This window comes from Aedes albopictus, chromosome 2 (genome assembly GCF_035046485.1).
Source record: "Aedes albopictus strain Foshan chromosome 2, AalbF5, whole genome shotgun sequence".
In the NCBI taxonomy this organism is placed as follows: Eukaryota; Metazoa; Arthropoda; class Insecta; order Diptera; family Culicidae; genus Aedes; species Aedes albopictus.
In genome coordinates, this window is record NC_085137.1 from 513,838,637 (window position 1) to 513,851,133 (window position 12,497).

Here is a 12,497-nt window from a genome sequence, read left to right on the forward strand (position 1 = left end):
TTTTCTCTTTGGTTAATGACGTGGCCGGCAAATAATTTCGGCTGTTTTTGTTATTTTAGATGCCAATTCTAGTCGTCCTTCACCGAAACGCACCGAGAGATCATCCGAATATTAGTGGTTTGTCCCGGAAAAATCCAAAAAGAAAATCGATGAAGAAAAATTGATCATTGTTGATTCACCCGTATGAGACTAAACGCGAGATATAAATTCGCCAACATTATTTTTACCCCGACTTTTCAACAAATCGCACGTTTGCCATGTGTATTTCACGCGGAATTAAATTTAAATGCCTGTGCATTAGGGTGGCCCACACTTATATGAAAAACAAAAATTTCGAAAAATGTCAAGTCTTACCTCCTTAATAAGTTGTTTTGGACTCCCAGAAGCTAGGTTCAAAATTTGAGCAAAATCGGTTGAGCCTAAGGGGGCGCTCAAAACGCTTGAAGTTTGTATGGGAAAACTTGGCCAAATGTATGCAGAAATTTTAAGTTTAAGAATTTTGCCGCTAGGCGGCGCTGTAAGCGTTCAAAAAATAAACCCTCTGGTATTATTGTAGGTGACTATATGCCAAAGAGCTTTGTCGAAGACCGCGAAGTGATCCGACGGCTGTGATAAAAGTTATACCCTAGGTAAAGTGAGGCAAAGTATTGAGATTTCATTATTGATATTATTCCTTTACATGTATTGGAAAAACAACAATGAAGTTTATCCTCACTTTACCTAGGGTATAGCTTTTTTCACAGATGTTGGATCACTTTGCGGTCTTTGACAAAGTTTTTTGGCATATAGTCACCTACAATAATACCAAAGGGTTTGATCATTGAACGCGTACAGCTCCACCTAGCGGCAAAATTCAAAAACTTAAAATTTCTGCATACAAACAAGTTTTCCCATACAAACTTCAAGCGTTTTGAGCGCCCTCTTAGGCTTAATTGATTTTGCTCAAATTTTGAACCTAGCTTCTGGGAGTAAAAAACAACTGATTTAGGAGATTAGACTTGGCATTTTTCGAAATTTTTGATTTTCATATAAGTGTGGGCCAGCTTACTGTGCATTCTGATTGAAGTGGGGTAGGGTGCGTGCACCATTTATAGCACTACCTATGGAAAACTATTTCTACAAAAATAAGAAGAAGACCGAAGAATCAGTATTGGTAAAAACTCTAATCTCATGATTGAGTTGTTTCACGCGCGATTCTTGACTCGCCAAACTCACCACCGAAAAAATCACGAGTTGACTCGTGATTTTACTCATTGCTTTATTTCTTGGTGTTCTTATTATTTACAACGAAGTTTTTACGATTGTATAGTAGAAATAGACTAAATCTTGCGTACACACTTAAAACAGAATGCCGAGATCGTCTGTGCGGATCTCGGTTAAAGTTCATTTGCTGAAATCTCAGCTAAACGCTAGACGTTTAATGTTTGATGATAGCGGCACCCATGGGTGCTGCTATGAATAAACTCAACTTTTTGCTGCTATCTCAGTTAAACTGTGATTGCCGAGCGCTCGGCTGTGCGGATCTCGGCAAAAGAATGAAAATTAGCCGAGCTCAACTGAGTGTGTATAAAAATTAAGAATGTCGTTTAAATTGATTTGGATTCGTTTTACAAGCGAACGATATTTCGGCGCTAAACTCGTGAGAGCGAGATTTTGCATGAAAATCTCGTGCGTGAGAAAATGATTCAGAATCGCGCGCGAGTTTGCTCACGCACACATTTAAAACAGATTGCCGAGATCGGCTGTGCAAATCTCGGTTAAAGTTCATTTGCTGAATCTCGGCTAAACATTTGACGCTTGAAGTTTGGTGCTAGCGGCACCCATAGGTGCCGCTATGAATAAAATAGATTTTTTGCCGATATTTCAGTTAAATTTAGGTTGCCGAGCACTCGGCTGTGCGGATCTCGGCAAAATAATGAAAATTAGCCGAGCTCAACTAAGTGTGCAAGAGCCGTTCATGAGCCAGTTTTGAGTGTGAGTTTACCAACACTGCGAAGAATATCGTTGATATGTATTGCGTTTTTTTTTTCGACTTAGACTTTGATGCAATAAATTTCGTCGTACTCATATTTCGCTTTCGATTTCGCTGTCAATCTCAGTCGCAGGGTTTTTAAAACTCGCCCGATAATGTGTCAGTTTTCGCCGGCCGTCTCAATGTTTACCATTGAGGCCTTTTGTTCTCGGTCCACCAGCTGGTCATGTTTACACAACAAAACCAGCTGGTTCATCGATGTTTACGTTCATCCTTATTGTTGTCGACACGGCTATCAACTGTTTATGTTTTCATAACAAAATCAGCTGGTTTCGCCTGAATCGGGGAATGAAGGCGAAAATGTGTCATAAATGTTAGGTCAGTACCATATTAGGGTGAGCTCGATTTCGTCGCCAAAGTCTGATTATTCGTAAAAAATACAATGACATGAATGATTATTTTTATACTTCACAGGGAACGTTAACAAAATACGTCCAACATTTGGGAGAGGGGTTTAGAAAAGAGTGACAGTACGTGTATTAGGTATAGGAAAATAGCGAATTAGAGGGCGCAAATTAAACCCGGAAAGCGTCAATCGACTTCCCAGGTGTTGACTAAAGACACTATATTCAAAGACACGAAATGTTCCAATTGGAATTCCAAATTTGCTGTCAATGTCATTCCAATCGAGCAGGAGACCTGTCAAACGCGCTTTAAAAGCATTGCTCGACATCATCATCGTCATGACGCGACAATCATCATCAATAGTGGTTTCTGCTTTTAGTGGTGTTGCGTGTACGTACACGTTGCATTACACGAACACTACTTGAGTTACTGGTTGAAAATAGTAAACAAAAATCAGCTGTTCCCGGCAAAATCAAATGGGTATATTTTCAACCAGTAGATTTGCATTATTTAGTGTTCGTGACGCCGCGCTGCGAAACCACTATAGCAACAATCATCAGATTTCGTGTCTTTAGCATACAGTGTCTTTAGTGTTGACAAAATGGGACATTCGTTGAAAAATATCCTGGAAGAATTCCCTCGGAGGACGAATAATTTCCTGCAAGTTGGAAATCCAAAGGCGGTTGAAATAGATGCTAGCTCTAGAATGAAGCAGAACAGAGTGGGGGAACGTTTAAAAATTACGTCCACCATATGGGGGAGGAGGGGAGTCTATAAAAGTGTGACAGTACGTGTATTAGGTATAGGGAAATAGTGTGACAGAGGGGAGATGGGGGAAATCCTGAAAACGATGGACGTAATAAATGAACCTTCCCGTGACGGAATCGAGGATAGGATAATCAAAAAGTTGTACCGCTCAAACTCTGGGCACTGGCCTATCGATGCATTCTCCTAGAAATAGTTCAAAAATAAAAAATAACCCTAAATTGAGTGGAGTTAACAAAAATTAAATAGCGGCTCACATCTTAACTCACGTTCTTCATGGTGGCCATGATGAAACACGTTTGAGGGTTTTTTTTTCGTGAGTTATGTGTCACCAGTTATGGTACATACACATGCCTTCATTTAAAAACAAAAGTGCAAATTCTTTTGGAAAATTACTTCAATTTCAATCGCATCACATATGAAATTGTGCTGATTTGGCTATCGGGTTCAGTTAAGGCTCAAGCAACCGTCATCATTTTTCGGAAATAGAAAAGCAGTTTTTTCGCTGTAAATCTAAACAACGATCAGGAAAATGTATTCACTGTATTCTATTCCTCATGTGGAACACAGTGAATCCATTTTCGTTGCAAAAATGTTTGATTTGAACGAAAAAACTGCTTTCAAATGTTCAATGATGACGATGATTTCAATGACGAATGCACAGACAAACAGACGTAACACCTTGAACGATTTTCATGGAAATCCATCGCCCAGCTCACACTACCATCACCTGGTGGAAAAGATGCACGAATCACTGTGTTGTGCCATATCGTCAACAGAAGGCGCTAGTGTGAAACGTCAAACGCATAGAAAAACGATGCGCGCGCCTCTGGTTGTGAAAGCCACAACTATGAAAATTAAAAATGATCGTTAAAAGCGTGGTCGATGGAAATTTCGCAAGTGTTACGTCTGTTTGTCTGTGACGAATGGTTCAACGTTAAGGAGAAACTTCAGAGAATACAAACATGGCTGCCACAATGGCCGACTTGGTCCCCTACTCACATTTTCAAGAGCACCGATCTTGAAAATTCGTAAACAAATGCTCTCGATTTGTAAAAGCTGCCTCTTTTTGCAAGTGAGCAAAGCCAGGAAAAGCAAGTGCGGCTTGGTTCGATGCTTTGTTCGTCAGATTTGTGCCTCTAAAGTTTGTATGAAAACTTGCAAAGGGATTTCTTGATGTTTCACCTTAAAGATAAAGCTTACCGAACGCCAGGTGTAACAAATATTAAGCTGCTGTGACTTACATTTAATTCGGTGATGTAAGCTCTGTTGTGAAGTTAATGTTGTGAATCAGATTAATCTGCGGTGTATAAACCATTGAATTCAATTGAAAAACACATCTGACTGACTTTGACGTTTATGGAACAGTTCATAAATCAAACACATGAATCGGCCGTGTCAACTTTTTTCAGTGTGTTCACAAAAAGGCGAGTTCCACCGAAACGTCAAACGGTTTTAGACTAGCCGTGCTTGTCATTTTAGTCGAGAGTATGCACTGTGAATTTCAAGCAAGAAAAAATCATTTTATTCCGCAATGAATGTCAAAATTTACCACATAAGTGGATGGAATTTTCAATTTGCTCTAAGATGCCTATCTGTTCTGTGCTGAGGGGTTCCCACTTGTACCGTAGAGGAGACGGATGTCGCTGGTGTTTTCGGCTTTCTCGCCTTCGACGAATAGGAAGTCCGCCCACGCTCTTTTGTTCCCTCTACATGAGTGCTTCACATCCTTCTCGAGAGTCGAATAGCGCTGACAGACTACTAGTTTGGCTCCTCGTGTTTTCGCTCGCTGTATCACGGCTTTGGCGTTCCTCGCTCCTCTACTTTTCTCCAGGGGTCATCAGTGATCCAGTGCTTTCTCTGGGTGCGTAGCTCCCCCAAATTGCAGAATTTGACCGATGCCAATCTGTGTTCTCCAAAGTTCGGCCAACGGGCTTTGCTCAGTCCTAAGATCTCAAGCTTCATACAGCATGCCTCATTGGCTAGTTGTGCCGGTTTACCCTGCTGAGCTAGGGCTAATACATTTTAAGTTCCAATTCTTGTCCGTTGTTTCGCGCTAAAAGTCGTTGCCGTTGAATCAGTTCGAATCCTTTCATTTTCGGTTTCTGTAATTCTGTAACGGTTTTTTGGGTTTCGGAAACAGTAGGTTGTTGGCTTAAGGTCCCCTATACACCGTGGTAGGGATGCCACCTTAGGTATAGCTTCCAGTGGAGGAGCATTTCATACTAAGCCGCTGGATGTTAGGACAGACGCTGTTTGAGCCGCACCTCCTTGGTGAACAGACGCTCGAGACGTACCTCCTCAATTAAGCTGAAGATAGAAGTACAACAGGCTGCACTACCAGCCACGCACACAGCTCTTAGCTGGCGGTTTTGTCATCGCTTGACCCGTGAACGCATGAGGTAGAAACTTGTAAGGACCAGAGCAATTTTGGACGCTCTCCTTATCGACTCATCATTTTTAAGTTCAAATGTACAGCGCATTTAATACCGATTCCCTCTTTGAATAGATACTGGTCAGTCACAATCATCGAATGCTTCTCACAGCTTGGAGCTGAGAAAACGGAACGATAGCGGATGTTTGACAAGTGCGCCTTCCCCTCACAGACCGGAGGTGCAGGCAACGAGAATGGCAACGAACCAAGGCAGGGGCGTCAGTCAGAATGTTATTGGCCATTGTGTGTCTCCTGTCGGTTGGTAGATAGAGCCATACCTATCCTAGCTACCTATCGCCATATGTTACCGAGGAGAGCTGTCCGTAGGCATTTCTATCATATCCTATCCATAGCCATAGCCACCCTCTCTGCCACCCACCCACTCACTCGGAGCCCGCTGGCTGGCTGAGCCAATCTATCTCGAAAGGGTGACTGACTGACCAAATGCAGTGCAATGTATCGATGATGGTTTGTGTGGGAGTGTGTGTGTGTTTGTGCCCGTTTGTGGATGGTACCGAGTTCAGGACTAGGACTCTGTTTATGTATGTCCGATTGGTGATCGAATCAATTATCATTAATTCATTTAGACGACGAGCGAATCTTCATGGATGGTAGTTGTTCGGTGAGTTTGTGGGAACAGGCGGTACCGGAAGGAGGGGAGCGGTCGAGGGTGAAAGCATTGGTTCGGAGGCCGATACAATAAATATTGTTGAAAATAGCCCCCGGTATTGATTTACTGACACTGTGCGGTGGCTTTTTCAACAGCACCCAATGCATGTTCACAATGCACAATTCAGTGGGTCTGTGTCTCACTCTCTCTCTGGCTGACATTCCCAGGATCAGCCACCACTGCCCGGGGGAAACAGAGAACGAGGGATCGGTTACATGTACGTTTGGATGGGATTTTTTGTGTACTCATCAATTGAGTGATTAAAGTGAACTCGTTGGTTCAGTTTTGAAATGATTGTTCGGATTGCCTTGGACAGAAGGTGTGAAATCTTTATTTTGTAATAAAGTGAATTATCTGCTATGGACGTTACCACTAAAATAATGATTTTACACTACCCAAGTAACAGAACTAGCTGAATAGCAGTTTCTTTAAACTAAAGTTTGCTTAAAAGTGGTTTATTCCACTCTTATAAAGCAAAAATGTTTGTTGGGTAAAGCTCTAATATTTTTTAATTGTTTGATTTTATTTCAGAAAATAATCCAGCATTGTAGCCCCATAGAGCCGAAGCAATGTAAACTTGTGAGCATTCAGCAAGACCACGAAAAAGAAGGATTCCAGAACAAATAAACCACTTTGAATTAATAGAAATTATGTACCGTCGTGCGGGGCTTCTTTATACACTTTTTCATGGTTTTTCAACTTTATGACATTATTATTCCCAGAGTAGTGAATGGATTTCCACAATTTTTACACACAATAATCGTGAGTATGTATGTAGGATGTATCCAAAATTTGAACTAAATCCATCAATAAACAAAAAAGTTGTTCATACACCAATCGGACACATCTCATATAGAACTGGATGGGGGCTACTTTGGACATTTCTATTTATAACAAATCTGCATTTCAAATTCCAGGGTTATTTATAAAACTGCTTTGTACCATTACTGTAGTATACTATATCAGACATTATTTCAATAAAAATATGCGTTTTAAGATGGTTCTGTGCTACCTTTGGTATTATGAGCAGCGTGATTTGGCTATATAGATAGCCTGAAAATAGGGACCATCCATCCTTAATTTAGATGAAACGGTCATTTATAATGTATAACGATACAAATATTCGATTGTATATGCTACGTTGATACATTTTCAATGAATTGACCAACCCTTTGAAATGTATGAACTGTAGAAACAATGCTTACAGACCAAATGTTCCGATACGTTATGTATATTTTATTGGTTTATTCGATGTTTTTTCGTGCCCTGACAATCAATAAACGGTCTGTTTGAAAAATAATTTCAACCAAATGAAGGGAAAACTATTGTTTCATAATAGTCCCAAAGACATCGAACAGATTTGAACCATATTTTGAACTCAAAAAATTCATATTCAAAAGTGTCCAAAGTAGCCCCGCACTTCAAAAGTAGCCCCGCACGACGGTATTTAATAGGCTGGTTATATTTTTTCGATACATATTTTTGCCTTTCTCGTACACCAAGGTGTACCGAAAGGCTATATGTTCACTCCAAAAATGAAACATAGATAGAACCCCCGGAGGGCCAAGTCTTATATACCAATCGACTCAGCTCGACGAGTTGAGATGATGTCTGTGTGTGTATGTATGTATGTGTGTGTGTGCGTGTGTGTGTGTATGTGTACAAAAATGTCACCTCACTTTTGGATAGTAAAAATCATCCGATTTCAACGATTTTTGTTTCAATCGACGCGGAATACTGTGCCATTGTTTCCGATTGAAAATGGTTAGGATCGGTCCAGCCGTTCCGGAGTTATGACCATATAGGTGTTCCGGACCGGTACCCCTGGAAGTGGCCAGACATGAAATTGCAACAAACACATACATGCTGCACATCAAAATGCGGCATTTTCGATAACTTGATGAATGGTTAGCAAGAAAATAGTCTCAGACCTAATCTGAACCGGTAGTGTTCCGGAACCGGTTCCGGGTGTCCCGCCGGATGTGGCCAAATATAAAAGTGAACCGAACCCATGCATGCGACATATCAAAGGGCGGCTTTTTTGATAACCTAATGAATGGTTAACAAGAAAATAGTCTCAGACCATATCTGAACCGGTAGTGTTCCGGAACCTGTTCTGGATGTCCCGCCGGATGTGTCCAAATATAATAGTGAACAAAACTCGTGCATGCGACACATCAAAGCGCAACTTTTTTGATAACCTGATGAAAGGTTAGCAAGAAAATAGCCTCAGACCTTATCTGAACCGGTAGCGTTCCAGAACCGGTTCCGGGTGTTCCGCCAGATGTGGCTAAATGTAATAGTGATCCAAACCTATGAATGCGGCACATCAGAGCGCGGCTTTTTTGATAACCTGATGAAAGGTTAGCAATAAAAAAGTCTCAGACTATATCTGAATCAGAAATGTTCCAGAACCGGTTCCGGATGTCCCGCCGGATGTTACCAAATATAATAGTGAACCGAACACATGCATGCGATACATCAAAGCGTGGCGTTTTTGATAACCTAATGAATGGTTTGCAAGAAAATAGTCTCAGACCATATCTGAACCGCTAGCGTTCCGGAATCGGTTCCAGATGTCCCGCCGGATGTGGCCAAATATAATAGTGAACCAAACCCATGCATGCGACACATCAATTCACGGTTTTCGAATAACGGAATGACCGGTTATCAAGGAAGTAGGATAAGACCACATTAGGGACTGTCGGTAGTGCCGGAGCCTGCTTCAGCTGTCCCTATGGAGGAGGCGATATATAAAATTGAACCAAAGCCATGCATCAAAGCGCTGCTGTTTTGATAGGCTAATGAAATTAGAAAGAAAATAGTCTCAGACTATATCCGGATCCGGATGTCCCACCGGAAGTGTCCAAATATAATAGTGAACCAAAACCATGCGTGCGACACGTGAATTCGCGGCTGTTTAGATAACCCGATAACAGTTGGCAATAAATAATTGCAGACAATATTCGGGACAACTGGTAAAGTTCTGGAACCGGTTCCGGATGTCTCGCCAAAAGTGGCCGAATGTTAAAGAGAACTAAACCAATATTCGCGACATATCAAATGGATTTATAGGTAACCTGAAGAACAGCTAACAAGAAAAAAAATCTCAGATATTGGGAAAACTAGTAGTATCCTGGAATCGGTTCCGGGTGTGGACAAATATAAAAGTGAACCAAACCTATGCTTGTGGTACACCAAATCGCTTTTTTGGCAGTAACCTGATGCACGGATAATAAGAAAATAGACAGATTCCACATAAATTACTATCGGTAGTGTTACTAATTCCGGATAACCTGATGAAAAGTAAGCATTAACATAAGCTCAGACCACATTCAATACTACTGGTAATGTTCCGGAATCGTTTCCGGGTGCCCCCTCAAAAGTGGCCAAACATGAAGTATACCAATCTCATACATGGGACACATCAAATCGTGACATTTCGATAACCTAATGAACGGTTAGCAAAAAAAATAGGCTCAGACTACATAAGACGCTACCGGTTGTGTTGCAGGAGCAGCTTTGAGTACTTCAGCGAATTTACGAAAGTGCACAAAATCAATGCTAGCAATAGATATGTGTAAGAGAACCAAAACTTCATAAAACTAAAACTATCTCATCGAATCACATGATTTTAGATTCCTGATCTGCAAATACACAGTAGGGTAGGTCAACATTGTATTGAAAAATTAATATTTAAGCGCATTAACCCCTAACAAAGTTTTTTTATATTTTGCGTTTAAAATTACTGCGAAAAAATTTTGATGCGGGTGGAGGGCGAGCTCTGTAATGTGGTTGAAATTTGGTTGGGATTTAGTTTTGGAAATTCAAATTACTACATAACAAATTTTACATGAATCTTGTAACCAATAGTAATTAAATACGGCCTAAAGTGTGCAGAAACAACTTTTTCAAAGAGCTCAAAGTGATCTGTGGAAAAAGTTTTATCCTAGCTTGTAATAGTCATCTTGATATGGATCAGCCTCCAGTGAAGGTGGTCAAGCAGTCATCTGAAAGAACTATACGTTGAACACACACCGTCGGGATAAGTGCCATCAATAAGTTTCCCAATTCGATGATGGCTTTGATGAAATTCTTGCTTTTCTAAATAAAGTATTCTCAGAATTCAAAAGTTCGTAGGTGGTACAGTCCCAGACCGCTGTTATGAGAATTTCCTCCTTCCCTTCCGTTACCAAAGCACAGAGATTAAGGGCTGATCACTGACTCTAAGGCAAGATTTATTGCATCGACTAAAAGATCATGAGTACATATTTGACGAGAAAGGCACTATCACCACTAGGTGGATCAATCTGGGTTTTTTAGTTACAAAAAAGAGGCCTTATTTCATTGTCCAAGTTGTAGAAGTAGAAGGATTGTAGTCCCCATTAAAACAGATTCATGCTATTTTCATTTGCTCGAGTATCGGGACGCTACTACATATCTATACTCTAGACTTTGTGCCACATACACAAATAGGCCCTTTCTCTGCCAGTTCAATTTGCCACTCGCTTTGCAAGCTCACAGCCGGTACAGATTGTTTGCATAATTGATAGGCATAACCTATTAAACAAACAGCCGATTCAGCCTTCCATACTTATTTGATAATAGACTGTCGTAACTTTGCTACCTTTCGCTCAGTTACACTATCCTACGTCGTGCTCCGCGTCTCGCACAGCACAGTCTGTCAATATTTTGGCTATCATACACACGCGTATTTGCCTACGAGTATGACGATGGCACATTTCAGCCAAAGGCGCTATTCAGATTATACCTACCATTCGCTTGACAAACAAGGTTATTGAGGCGAGTCAAGGGTTGCGTGGCGAGGAATTGTCCTTCCAATCTCGGAAGCGTGGTGTGTGCTATAACTCTTACTACTTGGAAACGTTCGCCCTTCCTTAGCATTGTTATGTCATCAATAATTCACCTGTCGACGTATGCTGCTACCGGTGCGATGGGACGCCGCGGAGGTGCCGGAATTTGAGACGAGCGTGAGTTATCTTAGTTGGGTGGGTGATCAATGAGCATACCGGCAGTAGTGGGAGGCTCCTCCATATAGAAGCCACACAACTTGAGGGTTAACTAGATGAATGTCCTGCTGTCATTGTTAATGTCTTTAAATCAATAAATTCTTGCGAACTACCACCGCAAAGCAAACGCGTGAACGTCAATCCAATTTTCCGACTAATGATTTAGTGTGGTTGGTGAATGGACTTACGTACGGAAATGGAAATACACGCCGCATCATTATCTTCTTCCCTCGAAGAGATGGTTGGTGAGGTGGGGTGGCAGGGGAGTAACAGTTGTTCCCTTTAATTGGCTCGCAGCCTGCACTTACTGTTATGTCAACAAGAATGTTGCATTAGTTTAGTTTATTATTTTTCGCCTTCGCTGCCGCATTCTCGCTGGCTTTGAACACGTTTCTTTTTCCGGATTCATTGCCGGGCTCATATTGACCCCTACGGCTCCAAAGGGTTAAACTGTAGTTTTCTAAATTTGTTTATAAATATGCAAAAACAAACTCAAATAAAGATTTCTCACTATGCGTAGCATATAAATAATCATATTTTACACAGATAGTGGTTTTTTCTAGTAAAAATCACTGAGTTTTTCACTTAGTACTCTACAAACTCACTTTGATATGTATAGTTTTGTAAAATTTGCCATATTTGGTTGTAAGAATTCAATCTGATATAGTCTATACGGCTGTTCCCATCATGTTGATACTCCTAAGATTTAAATCTGTAATATTTTTTGGGATTTGAATTGTTTTTCAGGACACTATCAAAGTTTCACCAAAATGAAAATATGATTCTCGCTCATATAAAAAAATACTAGTCATCCAAAAATTTAAAAATTATCTATTTTTCTATAATAATTGAAAACTAACACCCCAGTACCTGTTTTAAAAATACAAAACTAAAGAAATTTGCTGAAAAAGTAACAAAGTTACTCCGTTGCAAATTAAAGGAAATTAAAGAAAATTCCTGATGAAATTTATGATTTTTATTGATTTCATAGATTATTCAAATTAGGTGTCCACAGATACTTTTTGATAGCTTTTTTGGTTTCTGCTTAGATTGTTAGGTAGAGTTTAGTTTTAATTTTTCGGAAATTAAATTAATCTAGAGTAATTAAGCTTCGCGAACCCAAAAAAACTTCAGTATGTTATTAATGCCCATTAAGTATTTAAAAATAACAAAATAATTAGGTATTCTAATTTTAACTCAAAGGAGTAAAGTATTACTTTA

At 40.3% G+C, this 12,497-nt stretch overlaps 1 protein-coding gene across 1 annotated transcript in view; it reads right to left on the minus strand.

Annotated features, from left to right (window-relative positions):
- Positions 1 to 4,388: 4,388 nt before the first annotated feature.
- The window catches only part of LOC134286992 (putative uncharacterized protein DDB_G0274435), an 11,134-nt gene continuing 3,025 nt past the window's right edge, over positions 4,389 to 12,497 (minus strand). The window contains exon 2 of the mRNA XM_062848710.1: positions 4,389 to 4,442. Within this exon, the coding sequence (XP_062704694.1) occupies positions 4,389 to 4,442 (54 nt within the window). The remainder of the gene's footprint in view (positions 4,443 to 12,497) is intronic.